Genomic DNA, 21,909 nt, shown 5'->3' with positions numbered 1-21,909 from the left:
GTTATCAGTGAGAGAGAATGGATATAATGTCACTTGTAACCTAAATATATCAAAGTGTTATCAACTCTGAGAATGATTGCATATAATGTCACTTGTAACCTAAATATTTAAAAGAGTTATCAGTGAGAGAGAATGGATATAATGTCACTTGTAACCTAAATATATCAAAGCATTATTGATTCTGAGAGATACTGGATCTAATGTAACTTGTAATCTAAATATATCAAAGTGTTATCGACTGAGAGAGATTGGATATAACATCACTTGTAACCTAAATATATCAAATCATTATAAACTCAGAGAGAAATTGGATATAATGTCACTTGTAATTACAAATATTAACACATTATCAACTAAGAGAGAGATTGGATATAATGTCACTTGTAACCTAAATATACCAAAGCATTATCAACTCTGACAGAAACGGGATATAATGTCACTTGTAACCTCAATATATCAAAATCAGTATAAACTCAGAGAGAAATTGGATATAATGTCACTTGTAACTACAAATATTAACACATTATCAACTAGGAGAGAGATTGCATATAATGTCATTTGTAACCTAAATATTTAAAAGAGTTATCAGTGAGAGAGAATGGATATAATGTCACTTGTAACCTAAATATATCAAAGCATTATCAACTCTGAGAGAAATTGGATATAATGTCACTTGTAACATAAAAATATAAAAGCGTCATCAAATTGTGCAGAAATAAGAAAAGTCTATGATCTTCCACCTGTGCAAATCTGATGAGGTTTTCAGTACTTATTCAGCTGTTTTTTAATAGGTAGTTAGTGACAGGGTACTTTTTTCTGTATTTTTCCATGTAATGACCCTAACTTGGTGATACACATTTAACTACAGTAAGCATAGTCAAGAAAAGCACACAGATCCATTGTTATGTATATGTGATTTAATTTGTATTTGATTTAATTTAATTGTTTGTTTGTTAGTTTTACATTTTTTAAAATTCCATTACTTGCTATTGTAATATAACTTTATTTACTGAAATAGAGTTCAGTTCTGACTGATTTTTATATATTTTTTATGTAAACATCTTTATAGAAACATTGTATCTAATGCTGATCTAGTTCCTGACCTTGATTCAGAACCAGTGATAGTTTGTAGTAAACAACTTTTTAAAATTTATTATATATTCTTTCTCAGAGTAAGATTCATAAAGGAGAATCAAGGCCATACTCAGACTACATGTTAAATAACATGTATCAATTAGGTTTTTCCAGAGGATTGACCCACATCCAGGCATCTATTTTGCCTTGTAGCTAGGTTTATTGTTGAAGTTTTGAGAAATAATAGTCATACTTGCCTTAACACTGGAGATGTCCAGGTGTTTTATGTTGTGACCAGTTTTTGGGCAAATTATTTTATTTTATTTTAAAGAAAAGTGATTCTTTTCCCTGGAAATACTGGTGCTCTAAATTATATCTTGGACAATGACATTTATCAAAATTTATACAGAATTCAAATTGGAATATTATTTTCTGTGATTCAAAAAAGAACTGTTGACACATCAGTACGATGCTGACCACAACATATGTTTCTGCCTTCCATTTTGGATTTCATTGGGATTCGAACTCAGTTTCATTAGGACTTTTTGTTTCTAGGACTTCTATTTTTTAAATCTTGGTATTGATTTACAAAACCATAAGTTCTTTTTCTCATTTTTACCTTGTTTTTCTAGGGAAATAAATTATTTGTTACATTTTATAAAGCTTGTTGTCTTCACTTTTTTTTGTTATGTTTTGTAAGAGCCTAAACACATAACACCATACATTAAATGATTTAGGATTACTCTGATCATTTACTATGTTTTACATTCATTTACAAGTGATTTTGAATTGCTCTGAGCTTTGGTAAGTATTTATACATTTATAAGTGGTTCTGGATTACTCTGATCTGTAGCTATGTATCCATACATTTATAAGTGATTTTGGATTACTCTGATCTGTATCTATGTATCTATACATTTATGTGATTTTAAATTACTAGGATCTTTAGCATTTGTTACTTTTCACAAAAGTTAAATACTTCAGCATTTGAAAAGTTATTGTCTTTAAAATGACCCTGATTTTGTGGCATGTTTGATCACATGACTTATATACTGTGTTATTTAGGATAGAATATCATAATTGCCCTAAATTTGACATGTAGAATAACACTTCATCATGCCTGCCAAATTTTCAAAAGCCAAGTAGGGTGATTGAATAAAAAAATAGGGAGATTGGGACCTAAAATTGGGAGTTTTTTTGCATCATTTTTTAAACCTCATTTTCTTTAAATTTTAACTGATCATCTGGGTCCAATATATAGTGAAATTCTCAAAGGAAGCACAATTTCTCCCTGTGACACACTTTTTTCACTCAGGACATGCCCTCTTTTTATATTCCGGTCAGCTGTGGCCAAACTGCACAATAGTTAAAGGTTAGTCTTAAGTAAACAAGCAAGAAAGCCAGTGTGTCTAATCAACAGTTAACCCTTATTATTGCAAATTATCTTGTGAAAAAGACTGGCCATCTGGCTTAGTTCAAAGAACCCATGTTTTATAGTGTGTGTTGTATAAGCAAATATACAATGCCCTATCTTGTTGTAAATATGCATCCTCAAGCTACCATGCATGAGGCAACTATTTTCCCCATGTTTTATATCCCACCTTATTTCCTTATTTTCAACTTGAAAAGCATTGTCTAATAAATAACATATTTATTCTGAATTTATTTTTGAGGGCACATAAGCTGCATGGTATGTTTCTTCATTCATTAATTTAATTTAATGATGGCAATTAACATTTGTATATGTGGTACAGAAATGCCAGGTGTTCACTCATGTAAGTTTCTTTGGCAGGAATGGAGATGGTACAGCATTCACAGTAATCATTCTTGGAATTGAAATGATTGCTGACAATTTTATTGTTGTGGTTTACTTTCTGATGTTAGTATTGTTGTAGGATTAAAGTAATTCATAAATTGACATGAATAATGCTTAAACATAACATTCTATTTACTGGAGAGAAAAAATTCTTTGTAGTGTGATAATAATTATTTCATCATAACAGTAATCATTGGTGGTAAAATAGATGATGGTTTCTGTGGATTGCAAAAGATATATCTATTTATATAGGTTTTTTTTTAGGAGAAATGAAAATCAACATATGTAATGTAATAATTGTGAGTTCTCTGCAAAAATTGCAAAATATTATGAAATTCTGAGAGTTGACATCATAAAATCATGTACAACAGAGGTATAATGAACAATGCATACAATGGATTTTTTAAAGCCATTTAACTAAATTAACTTAAAATCATACAGAATTGTCCTTGGTTGATTAAAAACAGTTCTACATTTGTGATCACCCAAATCAAATTTAAATAATTTCAAATTTTTTGCTAGCAAAGGATTACAGTAAAATATTAATTATTTAACTCATTTTGTGTCATTTGAAATGAACACATAAATTCTTTCTATATGATTTTTTTTAATCTGTACATCTTTTGTTGTGAACAAATATTATATTTTAACAGGCCCTAAATGAATTAGGCCTCATTGAATGGATAGGTGAGCAAGTCGGTGAAATGATTCATGCAGTTGATGAAAAACATCGACTTGGAGTGGCCATTCTTTTAATTCTGTGGATATCTGCCATTGCTTCCAGTTTTATAGACAACATCCCTTTCACTACAGCAATGGTAAGTATACATGAAATGAATGCCTCATTTGGACTGATACCAAGTGTACATGGCAAAGGACTTTGCAGCTATAAATAGGTATAGATTAATTATTCAGCATAGCATCAGTCATTTTTTGAGAAATAAAGCTGTTACCTGATGTTTGACAGGTAAATACATCAAATTATGCAGATTCTGTTTGTCAGGTAAATACGTCAAATTATGCAGATTCTGTCTGGCAGTTAAATACATCAAATTATGCAGGTTCTGTCTGGCAGTTAAATACATAAAATTATGCAGATTCTGTCTGGCAGGTAAATACATAAAATTATACAGATTCTGTCTGGCAGTTAAATACAGAAAAATTACAGATTCTATCTGGCAGGTAAATACAAAAAAATACAGATTCTGTCTGGCAGGTAAATACATAAAACTACACATTTTATCTCGCAGGTAAATACATAAAATTACAGATTTTATCTTGCAGGTAAATACATAAAATTACAGATTTTATCTCGCAGGTAAATACATAAAATTACAGATTCTATCTGGCAGTTAAATACAAAAAATTACAGATTTTGTCTGGCAGGTAAATACATAAAATTACAGATTCTGTCTGGCACTTAAATACATAAAATTACAGAATTTGTCTCGCAGGTAAATACATAAAATTACAGAGTCTATCTCACAGATAAATACATAAAATTACAGAGTCTATCTCACAGATAAATACATAAAATTACAGAGTCTATCTCACAGATAAATATGTAAAATTACAGAGTCTATCTCACAGATAAATACATAAAATTACAGATTCTATCTCACAGGTAAATACATAAAATTACAGAGTCTGCCTCACAGATAAATACATAAAATTACAGATTTTGTCTGGCAGTTAAATACATAAAATTACAGATTTTGTCTGGCACTTAAATACATAAATTATGCAAATTCTGTCTGGCAGTTAAATACATAAAATTACAGATTCTCTTTGGCAGTTAAATACATAAAATTACAGATTATGTCTGGTAGGTAAATACATAAAATTACGGATTCTGTCAGTCACTTAAATACATAAAATTACAGATTTTGTCTGGGACTTAAATACATAAAATTATGCAGATTCTGTCTGGCAGTTAAATATATAAAATTACAGATTCTGTCTGGCAGTTAAATACATAAAATTACAGATTCTGTCTGGCAGGTAAATACATAAAATTACAGATTCTGTCTGGCACTTAAATACACAAAATTATGCAGATTCTGTCTGGCAGTTAAATACATAAAATTACAGATTTTGTCTGGCAGTTAAATACATAAAAGTACAGATTCTGTCTGGCACTTAAATACATAAAATTACAGGTTCTGTCTGGCAGGTAAATACATAAAATTACAGATTTTGTCTGGCAATTAAATACATAAAATTACAGATTATGTCTAGCACTTAAATACATAAAATTACAGGTTCTGTCTGGCAGGTAAATACATAAAATTACAGATTTTGTCTGGCAATTAAATACATAAAATTACAGATTATGTCTGGCACTTAAATACATAAAATTACAGATTCTGTCTGGCAGGTAAATACATAAAATTACAGATTCCTTCTGGCAGGTAAATTCATAAAATTACAGGTTCTGTCTGGCAGCTAAATTCATAAAATTACAGATTCTGTCTAGCACTTAAATACATAAAATTACAGATTCTGTCTGGCACTTAAATACATAAAAGTGTGCAGATTCTGTCTGGCAGCTAAATACATAAAATTACAGATTCTAAACCATATTTTAATTAAACAAAATAAAAATTCACACTCGTTGCTGTGGAGCAGATGAGTTTCAATCAGTTTTGTATTCATAATTATTTCTTTTGTTCTGAATAATTACAATGTATTAGAGCAAGAAAATGCAAACTATTTCTCTATTCGGATAGTTTCTCTGTTTTGTGTAACAGGATTGCCTGTTTTCCGACAATACAAACCAGATACTGAATGCAAAGCCACTTGAGTTTGGTGTGGCCCTGAAAAATGGTAAGAATAGCAACACACCACGGAATCAGTGCCACCTGAAATTTTATTTTGATATAGGGATACTACCACATTTGTACGCCTTATCTAACAAGGCATGCATATTTATGCAGGAATAATATAGTCTTGCCCATGTGCTAGGGCCAGATAGGAAAATTAAACCAGATCAGATAAGATTTGTGCCCAGGATGGTATCCTATTGGGATAGATCTTAGTAGACAATGGTATTCTATTGGGACAGATCTTAGTTGACAATGGTTAAGCTCTCATATACTGCTCATAAGTATGACCTGGAAGATAATTTTTCTAATACATAACCTATCACATTTTTTAATATCCAAATATTGTATCAAATTTTAAAGTGTGGATAAGGGAGATGCTGTGGGGCCTCATTTTGAAGCCCCTTAGGATACCCCAATATCCTTCTTATAACATCAGTCACATGAAGCCCTTCAGTATTTATAGGTTACTGCATTTGTATGGGAAAATATGAACAAGTTTTTTGGATGGAATACTGCACGAACTTGTGAGTGCAGTATATCCTTCCGACAAAACAAGTTCATATTTTCCCATACAAATGCAGTAACCTTTTTATTATATGCTCATTTTTTTTATTCTACCTAAGGTTTAATTATATAAACAAAATACACTACAAGAAACAACGTAAATGAATGAATGCCGTATTCCAAACTAAATACACAAACGCAGATTTGTCATTACACAATGACATCATTATTAATGCGCACATAACTCTGCCCAAATAAATTTGAACTTAGTCGCGCGCTCGACATAACTTTCGAAAGAAAATGGCATGTCTAGTTAAAATTGAAATTTGCAGTCATATTGTGAATGAATGCGCATTGCAACAACTGTTCCATTTGATTTGGAATGAATATAATTCGGTATTTTGTTTCGATTCGATGAAAGTTTGTGATTTTGGACTGGATTCATCTGTGCAAATTATACAAGAAATACATCGGATTGAAGTGGTGCGGGAGAAGCGTGTCTACGTCTGCAAATGTGTCTGTTTCTGTCATTGAATGTTTGAAATCACAATGTGGGAAAAATATGAAGTCTTTCGATTGCAATTATCAAAAAGACACTATGGAATTTAATGCTTATTTCATTTTGAGTGCAATAAGGAGGATGCAATTGCACTTATCATTGAAATTATAGCACAGTTTCGAAATGTGTAATCCAGAGTGAAAACCAATGACATGGCTCATGTAATTCGGATTTGCAGAATTAAGAAAATACATTTTGAGGAAATTCAGGATGTAATACTGTAAGTATATTTTATTTTGCCATTCTTATCACCAGCTAAAGAAAACAGTATATGCCTTGTCATTTGTATGTTATTTGTAAGGACCTAATCTTCCATCATTTATGTAATGTAGCTAGCCTAAATCCGAAACATTGTATCAACGCGGAATGTGCCAAAACAGCTGGGGTTTTTTTGCAGTCCATGAAACATGTTTTAGTTCATTCAGAAACAAATTTAAAGAACCACAACGTAAAGAGCCTCTTACGTGAGTGTACATGATTTGTTTACAAATCAAAAGTGCTGGCATCTGAGTCCATTGATTATTTACAAAAGAAAGTAGTTCCTTTATTCACGTGAATGCTAAATGTGTATTGTCGTACGCGTTCAGTATCGGGGATCATTGAACGATTCTGACAATGTAAACTTAACGGGAAAAAAAAATGAGCATATAATAAACCTCAATACACCACTCCCTCGATAACTCGCGCACATCGGGGGCCAGAAACATCGACCGCACTATAAGTGAGGCGCGAGTTATCGAGGGACCTATAAAATAAGCCGAAAACCAATAAAGTGATTGACATAACGGAAAAATAAGGGGGGGTAAGGCAGATTATACTGTTGAATACTCACTTTATAATCGTTATGAGATTAACTGTGAATAAATATCTCTTCATAATGGTGTACTTTATTATTTCCTCATAGGACAACATTAATTTCAGGATAAATTACAGTATATTGAGGCGATCATCGAAAACATTATTCCACGTGGTTTCCGTTCGCTTAACATGTGTACCACTTCACACATTGTGTACTATGTCACTAATTTTTATGTTGAATTGGATACATTCTAGTTTTATTGTTTGATCCAAATTAGACGTTTTTTTATATACAAAAGATCGACTTTTTTTGAGAAACAGTGTCGATCGAACGATAGATAGATAGATATATTTGAATGCGATAGAAGTAATATGGAAAACAAAAAACAAGGGTTAATCAGTACTAACATATTTAATTTGTCTACAAATTTAAAACAACGTAAATTAGAACAAGTTAATACTTGCTGTTTGTGCCACGCTTGGCAAATATCAATTCACTTTTTGAAAAAATCAGTTAATTTTTTGTGTGTGTGTTACTCCTTGGTTTCTCTGCCGCCGAGCAAAATCCCTCAGATTTCTCAACTGCATGAGCTTTACATAGTCAACATTTTGGGTCTCCAGCCACCTTATTGGCAATATCAAAATATTTGATTGCTTCCTGTGCAGAGGAGGGGGGGTGCAACATCTGCGTCTGCATCACTTTCAACACTTGTGTTACTCCAGTTAGAATCGTCTTCTGCTGCAAATTTGTTCGTTATAGAATTAATTATAGTTTCATCTGACATGTATTCGGCTGTGGGGCAATCATTGTCAGCACAAATCCACTCCTCCATATCATCAAGAAAAACGCCCATCTCAGGACCATGAGTCTGTACGAATTTCTCCCAAACAGCCTTGGCATTAATGACATCAGTTTCACTGAAACATTCAAAGTCACTATCATCGTCGCTGTCTCTGTTACTGTTTTGCTTTATGTCAAAGGCAGCTCCAAGACCCTTAATCCAGCACCCCAGGTCTCTTGTAATCGATTTTTTTTTAAATACAACAAACACTTCCCCAAGTTGTTGATCAAAACAAAGCCGGCATGTACATGATATTAGGTTCTCACAGAAGTACTCACGGGTTTCGATGTGACGGTCGATTGACTCTTTTCATGTTTTCAATGAACAGAATATGTTGTTATTATAATGTTTACACTGAAACGGAATTAAAGGATTAGAACATGACTTTCACACAGGAAGACGTTTAATTGGTATTTATTTCATTCTCTGTTGCCACCTGTTAGCATTTACCAGAAGTTTTCATTGATTGCTATTTCACCAGACTGTAATATTTACAGTATACTGACAACTATTTATCATAAAAACTTACATAATATATGATATCTTTAAACAGCGGTCTCACTAGGATTTTAAAACTGGGTCTTTCTGCCTCTGAATTCAATCACTAAATATCAGTACATTTTCTCACTTGGCTGCCAGTCAAAGCCTTTGAACTAGCCGCCTAGCTGTTGCATCATGTTCTTTTTTTTTTAATGTACTCTTATAAAATGGCAACAGTACAACAAAGAGTCTTTCAGTCACTGAATTCTGTCATTGTAAATATCAGCACAGTTAACTGATCAACACATTTTCCCACAAAGCAGGTGGCTGAAATAGGACCGGCAAATCTTTGAATTTTCCCGCGCACCTATTACATGCGTATGGAGGACTCCCGCCTCAGTGATTTTCTGCGTCCCAGATCAAAAACTGGCGTCCAAATACGCGTAATTAAGCATTTTCGAGATCTCTGAAATTAATTCTTCTTTAGAACTTGCAAATTTCAAAATATGGGTTATATTTTTATGGGCATTAATCACCATTTTCGATGATAAAATGAGCAATGTATCGAGGTTTAATTTATCAATTCTTATCGTAATTTTTTCATGTTCAGCATATTTTAAAGATATTTTAAATACATTTTCTCTGGAAAAAATTGGGAGCCAAGACGGACACCGCGTTATAAGCGAGTTATCGAGGGAGCGGTGTATTCATCTTATAACATCGGTCACAAAATGTCCCTCAGTATATCCCAACACCCCTCATATAACATCAGTTTCATGAAGCCCCTTAGTATACCCCAACAGCCATTATAGATATCAGTCTCATGAAGCCCTTCAGTATATCCCAATATCCCTCTTATAGCATCAGTCTCAAAATGTCCCTCAATATATCCCAACTCCCCTCATATAACATCTGTCTCATGAAGCCCTTCAGTATATCCCAATATCCATCTTATAACATCTGTCTCATGAAGCCGTTCAGTATATTCCAATACCCCTCATATAACATCAGTCTCATGAAGCCCTTTAGTATATCCCAAAATCCCTATTACAAATATCAGTCTCATGAAGCCCATTAGTATACCCCAATATCCCTCACATAACATCAGTCTCATGAAACCCTTCAGTATACCTCAATAGCCCTCTTATAACATCAGTCTCATGGAACTCCTTAGTATACCCCACTAGCCCTATTATAACATCAGTCTCATGAAGCCCCTCAGAACACACCAACACCCCTCTTATAACATCTGTCTCATAAAGCCCTTCAGTATACTCTAATATCCCTTATATAACATCAGTCTCAAAAAGTCCCTCAATATACTCCAATATCCCTCATATAACATCAGTCTCATGAAGCCCCTCAGAACACCCCAACACCCCTCTTATAATATCTGTGTCATAAAGCCCTTCAGTATACTCCACTATCCATCATATAACATCAGTCTCAAAAAGTCCCTCAATATTTCCCAATATCCCTCATATAACATCAGTTTTAAGAACCCCTTCAGTATATCCCAATACCCCTCTTATAAATATCAGTCTCATGAAGCCACTTAGTATACCCCAATATCCCTCTTATAGTGACCACTCCGGTGGCCTAGTGGTTAGAGCATCTACCTCGGATGCAGGAGGCTGTGGGTTCGATCCTCGGCCAAGTCATACCGAAGACTTACAAAAATTGTACTAACAGCTGTCTTGCTTGTTGCTCAGCATTACAAAGTTAGTGTTAGGACTGGTCGGCCTGGTGTCAGGATAATGTGACTGGGTGGGACATGATGCTACATGTCTGTGACATGATGCCCCAGTGCTATAAACTGCTACACTGCAGACATTGTAGTGATATGACTGAAAAATTGTTAAAGCTACATTAAAAATCCAAATCACACACACCCCCTCTTATAACATCAGTTTCACAAAGTCCAGCAGCATACTCCAGTACCCCTCTTATAACATCTGTGTCATTAAATTGGGGACGTTTTGTTTATCATTACTGTTTAATTCATTTCATTTCATTTTAGTCCTAGGCCCATGAGAATCAATTATAATGAACGGTGTTATTAAGGAAGGCTAAGTATTACATACATGGGAGCCTAAAGGAACTTTACAGCTTGTAAAACTGCTTGTGACTTACTAACATTTAATTAGTCCTTGTCTCTTTATAATAGCAAATAGATTAAACCATTGAAAAGCAAGAAAAATGACCCCTGTCTTCTGAAAGTTGGTACTGCACTGCCAACATATCTTATTAAATACAGTTGAAAATGGGATACCTCTTAAACTACCTTGCATGGAGAAATACTATGATCAAAGTGTTGACACTTAATCTTTGATGTGATAAAAGAATTTCCTTGAAAAATTACTCATAATACTACAACAAACAGTACCAGTTTGCGTCTGAATAAGAGTATTAATGAAGTTAAGTTTTTGTTAAGAAACTGGAATATGTCATGTTGATTATTGCTGTTTTAGCTTTAGATTAAGACTGGTTTACAACAATTATAACAGTTGGTAAAATTAATGAAATGTCAGCTCAAAACCAGTCTGAACTTCCTGCCTAGCCAGTGTGCAGAATCAACACTAATTCTTCTTTTGAAAACACCCAAGTCTTTCTGCACAAAAAGATTTGATTCAACTTATTGTAAATACAAAGTAATCATGGAGGGAAAAAAAAATCATAAAGGTCAGTCATAATTTGGTCTCATCTGATGTTATTTTAGTGGAAATGTTAAAATCCATTGTAGGTCTACATTACACCTGTTATTCATACACCAATCTTCTGGTTCATTGGTTCGCCACATGAATACTAAATTTATGAGAAGTTTGGATAATTAAAATTTTATTGTATGACATGTTTTATGTATTGGACAGAAATTAACTTTGTATTTTTTCCATTATTCAAGGTGCCAGTGTTAGTACATCTTAGCAATGATCAAACCCTCAACTTAAAGCTCCTCCCACTCATAATGGCACTTGCATTTGGAGCTTGTTTAGGAGGTAATGTATTTACAATAATTACTGCCACTAGCATTTGGAGCTTGTTTAGGAGGTAATGTATTTACATTAATTACTGGCACTTGCATTTGGAGCTTGTTTAGGAGGTAATGTATTTACACTAATTACTGCCACTAGCATTTGGAGCTTGTTTAGGAGGTAATGCATTTACACTAATTACTGCCACTAGCATTTGGAGCTTGTTTAGGAGGTAACGTATCTACACTAATTACTGCCACTAGCATTTGGAGCTTGTTTAGGAGGTAAGGTATTTACACTAATTACTGCCACTAGCATTTGGAGCTTGTTTAGGAGGTAATGCATTTACACTAATTACTGGCACTTGCATTTGGAGCTTGTTTAGGAGGTAATGCATTTACAATAGTTACTGACACTAGCATTTGGAGCTTGTTTAGGAGGTAATGTATTTACGCCAATTACTGCCACTAGCATTTGGAGCTTGTTTAGGAGGTAAGGTATTTACACTAATTACTGGTACTAGCATTTGGAGCTTGTTTAGGAGGTAATGCATTTGTACTAATTACTGGCACTTGCATTTGGAGCTTGTTTAGGAGGTAATGTATTTACAATAATTACTGCCACTAGCATTTGGAGCTTGTTTAGGAGGTAATGCATTTACACTAATTACTGGCACTAGCATTTGGAGCTTGTTTAGGAGGTTAGGTATTTACACTAATTACTGGCACTAGCATTTGGAGCTTGTTTAGGAGGTAAGGCATTTACACTAATTACTGCCACTAGCATTTAGAGCTTGTTTAAGAGGTAATGCATTTACACTAATTACTGGCACTAGCATTTGGAGCTTGTTTAGGAGGTAATGCATTTACACTAATTACTGCCACTAGCATTTGGAGCTTGTTTAGGAGGTAATGCATTTACACTAATTACTGGCACTAGCATTTGGAACTTGTTTAGGAGGTAATGCATTTACACTAATTACTGGCACTAGCATTTGGAGCTTGTTTAGGAGGTAATGCATTTACAATAATTACTGGCACTAGCATTTGGAGCTTGTTTAGGAGGAAATGTGTTTGCATTAATTACTGATAGAACATATTTTGCAAGGGTTCAGGAAAGTTATTTCTGATTTGAGAGAATACTAGGAATTCATTAATTTTTTGGTGGATATCAGTGTTTGGTTTTCTGCCAAGAAATATATTCTTCCAAAGTTAATTAAATTCATGATTGTTGCTCTTCACATGTGGACTATTTACAATGATTTTCTAAATTTTTGGTTTGTATTAGCCACTAACCCCAAACACACCACATGTAAAAAGGCATTTAATGTAGACCTTATCTAATGATGGTGAGCAGTGACAAAGACCTAGATGTGAATTTCCATCTATCTCGACTGAAGTCACTTTTGGAGCCTGCTGCAATGAAAATGTAATTAATTTAAACAAAATGGCCAGAAACTAAAACTGCTTGAGTAATATTTATTCTTGTGATAATAAATTAATGATTTAAAATTGGACATCAAGACATGCACAAGTGTGGGAACTGGGGTGATGGCAGCTTTAGCTGATCCCCTGGTCTTGTGAAATATAATCTCCGCTGGTGACAAATGAATGCTTACTTCAAAAATCAAGAAGATATAATCAATCCATTATTACAACAGCATTAAGCTGTCACTCATTTGATCTAGGTAGCATAGTGCTAGAAATTATGGATGAATTCAATGTTCTTATGAAACAATTATCTCATTTTTCTCTTAAAGAAAGTTATGAAAAGAATTTATCTAAATATATAAAATTTATAGAGATAAATACTATCATACAAAAATACAAATTTGACAATTAAATATATGACCTGCCATAAATTGTCTCCACTGCATTATATAACAGTTAATTAAAACAGTAAAGTAAATGAGATGAATATGTAATGTTCAATCAACAAAATTTCATGGACACACATGATAAAATTGGGTTGAGGAAAGAAGGACATTAAGGTGTCATTTCTGTGTTTCCATGTAAGTGTCCATATTTTGGGGCACACATTTTGCAATAAAATGAACAGCACCCTATGAATTTATTTTGGTTTTTAGATTGTTATAGCTGTTACTAATATTATGATGTTAGTAATCTATCAATATTATGACTTCAAGTAATGTACCAATATTATGGCTCTTAACAATGTACCAATATTATGTCTATTAGTAATGTATCAATATTATGGCTCCAATTATATATTAATATTATGGCTCCAAGTAATGTACTAATATTATGTCACTTAATAATATGCTAATATAATGGCAATTATATATTAATATTATGGCTCCAAGTAATGTACCAATATTATGTCACTTAATAATATGCTAATATAATGGCAATTATATATTAATATTATGGCTCCAAGTAATGTACCAATATTATGTCACTTAATAATATGCTAATATAATGGCAATTATATATCAATATTATGACTCCAAGTAATGTACCAATATTATGTCACTTAATAATATGCTAATATAATGGCAATTATATATTAATATTATGGCTCCAAGTATTGTACCAATATTATGTCACTTAATAATATGCTAATATAATGGCAATTATATATTAATATTATGGCTCCAAGTATTGTACCAATATTATGTCACTTAATAATATGCTAATATAATGGCAATTATATATTAATATTATGGCTCCAAGTAATGTACCAATATTATGTCACTTAATAATATGCTAATATAATGGCAATTATATATTAATATTATGGCTCCAAGTAATGTACCAATATTATGTCACTTAATAATATGCCAATATAATTGCTATTAGTAATGTACCAATATTTTGACTCGAAGTATTGTACCAATATTATAGTTTCAAATACTTAATAATATACCAATGGTATGGCTACAAGTAATGTATCAATAATATGGTAGTTAATAATATACTAATATTATAGCTCCAAGTAATGTATCAATATTATGGCTCCAAGTAATGTATCAATATTATGGCTTCAAGCAATATACCAATATTATTGCACTTAATAATGTACCAATCTTATGGCTCATAGTAAGGTACCAATAGTATGGTTCCAAGTATAGTACCAATAGTATGACACTTCATAATGTACCCAATATTATGGCACTTAGTAATGTACCAATATTATGGCGCCAAATATTGTACCAATATTATGGCTCCAAGTATTGTACCAACAATAGGACTGTTAGTAATGTATCAATATTATGGTGCCTAGTAATGTACCAATATTATGGCTCTTAGATCATGTACCAATGGAGTTTTGTGAAAAGCAAAATTATCCTGAGGTTTTACTTAAAACGTGTTCATCGTTTGGAATATTTCCTCTATGTTGTAGTTTACTGTTATATGCTGTGATCATCCAGTTCATTTACATGCTCTACCCATTTTTTGCCAGGCAATGGTACACTGATTGGTGCATCAGCCAATGTGGTTTGCGCAGGAATCGCAGAGCAACATGGATATGGCTTCACATTTATGGAATTCTTCAAGTAAGTATCTGGCCATTATTTCTCATCACATATACACCTACTTTGCATTGCACTGTACACCATATTATAGGTATTTGAAGAATTTATACAGATATTGTATTACCCCACAATTTACCAGATCACATGTTTATTAATGTTATCAGGTCATCTATGATACACATAAATAGTATTGACTAGCTTTGTTTTAAAGGTTGTGTATGAAACAAAATGAATTTTTTAAATAAAAAATAGATATGCCCCTTCAAGATGAAGGACTATGGAAAGCCATTCTTACAAAATTAACACTCTTCGGATAAACAGATACAATATATACTCGCTTGTAACTCGGGTTCAACTGCAAGCAGTACAGATCCTATCTGACATTGAATAATGTGCTGGCAGATCAGGATCTGTGTTGTTTGTTCTACTAATTACACCTAAAAAACTGTAGTTCATGTAAAAGCCAATTCATTTTAATAAGATACATTTTAGAATATTGTTTCACATAAAATTTGATTCATTTTAGTGAGATAAATTTTGAAGTATTATTTCATATAAAAGTCAATTCATTTCAGTAAAATAATTAATTTAAAATATTAGGCTCAGAGTTTAATTATTGCATTTTGTAGTAAAAATTTTTTTATAGCACTCCCTCATTATAATGCCATTAATTGGAGTCATGCAGTATGTTGAGGTATTGTGAAAGTGAACCATGTAATGAAATGCATTAATTTAATATTACTATATCAGGGGTTGGCAACCTATGGCATGTCAAGAGGTTTTACATTACACACAAAGGGCAGCTGAAAAAATTGATTTTAACAGTGTTACTGTCTTACTGGTGGCATGCACTTGTTCATTTTGTAATTAATCCAGAAAAAGTGGCCTGCTATGTAAAATAGGTTGCTGACCCCTGTACTATATCATAAAATGGTATCATTACCATTACTATACCCACCTTACAAAAGAAATGGTATTATAATGAAGGGTCTTATAATAAGAAAATACTGTAATTTTTATTTGAAAAATATTAGACTAGTTCAGTTTGTCTACTTTTCCAGGATTGGATTTCCCATGATGCTCATCACTAACCTTGCAGCCACAGTGTATCTTGTTATCTGTCATGTGGGATTTACCTGGCACGACTTTTGAACAATCAAGAATGCTCCCTTTTATGAAATAAATATTTACCTAGCATCCAGAAATAATTGGATGTATATAATGTTAGAATCATGGTATTACTTTTTACCTCAGTAAAATGCCATAAATAATGTTAAAGATTGAAACATTTCATGGTATTGCACTTGCTTCCTTTAAGGGATTCCAAATCTTCAGAGTAAAGCAAAGCAGCTACCACTGTAAAAGAAAATGATAAACCTGAAGAATGGTACAGGACACCTTAGAAAATAAAAAGATTTACAAGATTCCTTGGCTCTACAAACTTGCTAAGTTTGAGATGGACTCTGAATAGGAGGCTTACTGATAACAGCATAATCAGCAATATAACATTTTGTTGTGTTTCAGTGCACCTGATTATTTTATGGTCTTTAACCAGTGTTGACTTGCTGACTTTTTGACACTCATTCCACAAACTAATTTACATTAGTTTGATGAATGGGTACTGTTCCATGACCATTTCTGTGTGTAATGACTCAAATTTTGGACCAGTTAAAGGAAATGTACAGCAAGTGATACATATGTTGGCATTATTGGATTGTTCTGATTTTCTTTGTAATCTGATACTCTTGGAGCTAAAACAGAAATAATTTATCAGGGATAATTCCTAAGACATTAAATTACAAATTAGCAACTTTTTCATGATTTTGAATGTGTGTATGTGTGTGCATTTTTTATGGACCTAAAGAGATTTTTACTGCAAATATTAACAATTACTAGAAATTTTCTGAGACAACAATTCCTTAATGTTGTGCTCCTTCAAAACCTATGATGTCAAATATTGGGTCACGTTTTTAGATTAATGCTGTGATTGATTGATTGAGAGAGACTAAATGTTATTAATATTTCACATTAATATTATTCTTATCTTGTTATGATTTCATTCATTCCACAGGCATGCTCAGAAGAATATTACATCCCAAAATGAGTCACATAATTGAAAACATTAAAAATAAATCTTAATTTCACATTTAAAGTAAATTTTCAACTTTTATTTCATTTTTGATAAACTGGACTGTTCATTAGAAAATAGTTAACTTCTCCTGCCAGTCCTAATGCTGGGGTCAAATTAAGAAGCTATTTTTTTAATCAGACCTGTTAATTTAATGGAGTTCATGTCACATTAATACTGTAGATGAATTGTATAATGGGATCTTCTGGTTCTCTCCTTTAGAGGTAACACCAGAGTTATCTGAAATAGAGAACCAGTCTAAAACTCCCATAGTACCCAAGTACCATCTGACAACACTGAAGAATAATATGCGAGTTTTCTTTGTTGTTGAAGCAGATTTATTCTTAATGTTGGATCTGATTCTTTGATTCAAGAAATATTTATACATAAAATTAAATGATGAAATTGTAACATTCAAACACTTTTTTTTATGATTTATATCTTTTGTTTAAGCAATATATGATCAGTGTTATGTCAATAAAAAGATGTCATTTTATGACTGATTATACATGCATTTATGTCTCAATAAACCATGTAAAACTTTTACATTGCGTATCTCAAGTCATTTTATTACTTTATTTAGCATGCTCTGAATGTGGGGTAACCTAAATCCTAATGAATTAATTAATAATAGTAATAGTAATATAGTGAAAACTTATTTCAAATAGGCAGACTACTTACAACCTCATTTAAAATGTCTCTCAAGACAGATGGTCTCTTATCAAAGGTCATCACACTGTTCACCTCTGCATGAAAAATGTGGTCTTTTGTTACAGTGGTCTTTGATGGCAGGTAGTCTTTTACAGCAGTGGTCTCTCAAGTCAGGATTTACAGTAGTAGCATTATTATTAGAATTATTATTCTGAGCTAGGACTCAGAAACACACTAATAACATGGAATAGATGCAATGATTGTACATAAAACTGAGTCATACAAGTGGTCCGTTCAGATTATGTTTCTTGTGAAATCATGAAAGGCTGAAGATAAAACAAAACAAATAAGTAGTAAAGCTGTCCACACATCTGTGAAAATGGGTTGTTAGAAACGGATGGAAAGAAAGAAAGAGATTTAAATGTTAATACTGTAATTTCTCATGAAAATCCCAGCCCTCTTGTTTTACAAAATGTTAGAAGCACAGTACTGATGATCGCTTTTTCTGACCCCCTCCTTTTTTTCTTTAAAAAAGATACAGGATACAAGAAAAATATTGAACTTAGTGACTTTTTTTCTTAAACAAGGATCTGTTTAACTTTACAAGATAAAAATACAGTGCTTCAGAAAATAATTGTGCAAACTGTATGTACTCAGAATGTGTCTGTCTGTATGTATGTCCATATTGTGTGCTTAACTTTTATCCATGCTTTTAGATTGTAGTTTTAAGCTAAGGTCATTTGTAAACAACATGGTTAGATAGCTAACTTTTGTCCATGATTGTAAATTATACTTAAAGATAACGGTAATTTTTTAACATGTTGGCATGGCTTTTTGACCTTAGAATATTCTGGAAGTGAACCTATGACCCAAATTCTGGTCATCTTATTGTGTCTTCGATTTTTATGAAAGGTGGTGGCAAACAAAAAGTATTCATTCCAATCTTAAGATCTGTCTGTCGAGTTATTTACTGTTGTGTTCAGATATAATTCTATAATTGTTTTAATCATTCATTTGAATTACTTAAGTACTTATTGACTAGATTAACACTATTTGGGGATTACTGTGAATTCATTCAAAGACATTTTGGATTACATCAGTATGGCACATTAGGACATTCAGAACTATTGGAATTCATTTAGAACATTCTATTCTTTTGGATTTGTGATAGCATATTTAGGATCATTTGGGGTTTGATTCATAATATTCTAAATTCCTTTTAAATTTTCACTTTGTATTCTAGGGAAATAAATTGTTTGCTATATTTTACAAAACATTTTGGTTTGGCTTCTTTCTGTTGCATAGCTTAAGACTAGTTATAACAGTATGTATGTATACATGCATGCATAATGTATATTTGCGTGAGTGCCTCATGAACAACCATTGCTATTGCTGATGAATAATAAATATAATTTGGCAATTTCATGTCCAGTGATTATGACCTTTGAACTTTTGACTGCAGTCTCAACTGGATGCAGCCCATCCCCAAATGGAATGTAACTTTTAAGTCGATTAAATGGGGTGCAGGACTTTTGATGAAACGAGACTTATGATGTGGAGCCCAAAATGGCAATTTTGGTTCCTGTAATCTTGACTTTTAACTTTTGGGCTTGAGAATCAATGAGGAGGTGCACCTGCTCAAGTGTAGACAATCTATGAAGTTTGATGAAAATTGGATCCAGGAAAATTGATTTATCTGGTAAAAATAAAAATAAAATTACAAATTGGCTCCAGTGGCAACAATTGTTCAACTCTCAGCCTCAGAATCGATAGAGAGCTGTCATTGCCCAAGTATAGTCTACCTATTAAGTTTGATGAAAATTCGGCAACGGAAACTTGTCATGCAGAAAGGAAAATCAGATTTTCAGCTCCACTGACCCTGACCTTGGATCCCAAATGAATTGGCTTATGCCTTTACCCATGGGCAGAGTATATAATGGGTTTGAGTGAAAAAAGACCACAGCAAAGTAATGTTGCAGAAGACTCCATGTCTTTGGACAGATGGCTGGATAAACTAACATCGATATTGCTATGTCTCCCCATACCTTTGCAATATCATGTAAGTTTAACCATCACTTATATTACAGCCTGGCAAGCTAAATATCTGGCAAAACCACTAGAGCAAATTAAATAGATCACTGTGACCTACTTTTATGTGTGGTACATATCCTCAAGTGCCATGACTGTACATACAAGTGTCAGCAAAACAGCTAAATGCTGGGAACATTAGTGAGTCAGTGGTTAAGGCAATAAGGCAATCCAAAGCTTAAGCCATGACCAGAAGGGAACTGGTTTGATTCTCACAAATGGATGTACCTAGATATAAATTGATGCAGTTCCAAACTTCATTAAAAACAAGTCTTATGTGGCCAGTGAAGTGGTTAGCATGGGCATCCCCAATGTTAATGTTGACAACTCAACTTAACCAGGATTACCTCCTGTCTGCCAAATTGCATTGTTGGCTTTATTCTTATGGAATAATTTGTGTTTGGCTCAAAACTAAACTTCACAGAGACCTCTTCAAAACCCAAGCATGTGACTCAGAGGAATTGCACACAAAAACCTCAAGCTTCTTTAAAGATGAGGTAAAGCTGCAGAAATCCAGAGTTGAAAGTCAGGTTGGTGTTAATAATAATGTCTTTTGCATCTACTTATACAGTACCTGCATGGTTTGAAGTTGCCTGATTGTATACATTTTACAATCTGCACTGTTAAATGTGCCTTTGATAAAGATCATAGTTGGGCCAATGGATTTTTGCATAATCTCCACTGTATTTGGAGAGTCAGAGAATTGTTGTGACGCTGTTAACACTGTCTTATATTGCTTCAGTTTTTTTCTCTCCATTTGTTGGAATAATGTGCATTGCTGAACAATGCCATCATGCCATTATTAAAAGATACAACTGAGGCATTGGCTTGATAAATATGATTGCTGTATTTCCAAGAAAGCCTGACATGGAAGAAATCCTAGACCTATACTTGTAACTCTATTTTGACTGCTAACCTTTTCAACCTAATAAAACCACAACAAGTATACAAAATTTGCTTTAACACAAGTGGCAACAAATTGATGCGGATGGGTTGGGTTTTTTTGTTGTTGTTGTCTGGCTGTTTGATTTTAGGAATGTTGCATGCTAGCATCAGAATTTTTGTTTATTACTTCAAAGTACATGCATTTCATGTGTGATGATCAAAGTAAAAGTAGCAAAGTCATGGGGTATAGAGTGTGTGTGTGTGTTTTGGACTTTTTTAGCGTAGCTTTAACAATTTTCATTTATATCGCTACGATGTCTGAAGTGTGGCAGTTTATAGTGATGTCTAGCACTGGGACATTATGCCACAGACATGTAGCATGGTGTCCCACCCAGTCACATTATCCTGAAACCAGGCCGACCAGTCCTAACACTAACCTCTTAATGCTGAGCGCCAATTGAGGCAGCTGTTAGTACCATTTTGTAAGTCTTTGGTATGACCCAGCCAGGGATCTAACCAGTGACTTGCATCCGAGGCAGACGCTCTAACCACTATGCCACCAGAGTAGTATCCATAATTAGAAATATCCCAGTAAATTTGTGCATTTATCTTTGAAAATTATTCATTTTGATGGATCATAACTGTGTATGCTACTCATTTTGATGGATCATGACTGTGTGTATGCTACTCATTTTGATGGATCATGACTGTGTGTATGCTACTCATTTTGATGGATCATGACTATGTGTATGCTACTCATTTTGATGGATCATAACTGTGTATGCTACTCA

The 21,909-nt window shown here is 33.1% G+C and overlaps 1 protein-coding gene across 6 annotated transcripts in view; it reads left to right on the top strand.

The window, feature by feature from the left end:
- The window catches only part of LOC149797728 (P protein-like), a 135,413-nt gene extending 117,375 nt beyond the window's left edge, over nt 1-18,038 (top strand). For all 6 annotated transcript variants that reach the window (XM_089962669.1, XM_089962667.1, XM_089962665.1 and 3 more), the window contains exons 17-20: nt 3,544-3,708; nt 11,801-11,894; nt 15,294-15,387; nt 16,428-18,038. In XM_089962669.1, coding sequence (XP_089818795.1) covers nt 3,544-3,708; nt 11,801-11,894; nt 15,294-15,387; nt 16,428-16,518 — 444 coding nt within the window. In that variant the 3' untranslated portion in view covers nt 16,519-18,038. The remainder of the gene's footprint in view (nt 1-3,543; nt 3,709-11,800; nt 11,895-15,293; nt 15,388-16,427) is intronic.
- Nucleotides 18,039-21,909: the final 3,871 nt, after the last annotated feature.

This window comes from Sinohyriopsis cumingii, chromosome 6 (genome assembly GCF_028554795.1).
Source record: "Sinohyriopsis cumingii isolate HCF-2022 chromosome 6, ASM2855479v2, whole genome shotgun sequence".
Lineage (NCBI taxonomy): Eukaryota > Metazoa > Mollusca > Bivalvia > Unionida > Unionidae > Sinohyriopsis > Sinohyriopsis cumingii.
This window is presented reverse-complemented; position numbering and strand designations above follow the sequence as displayed.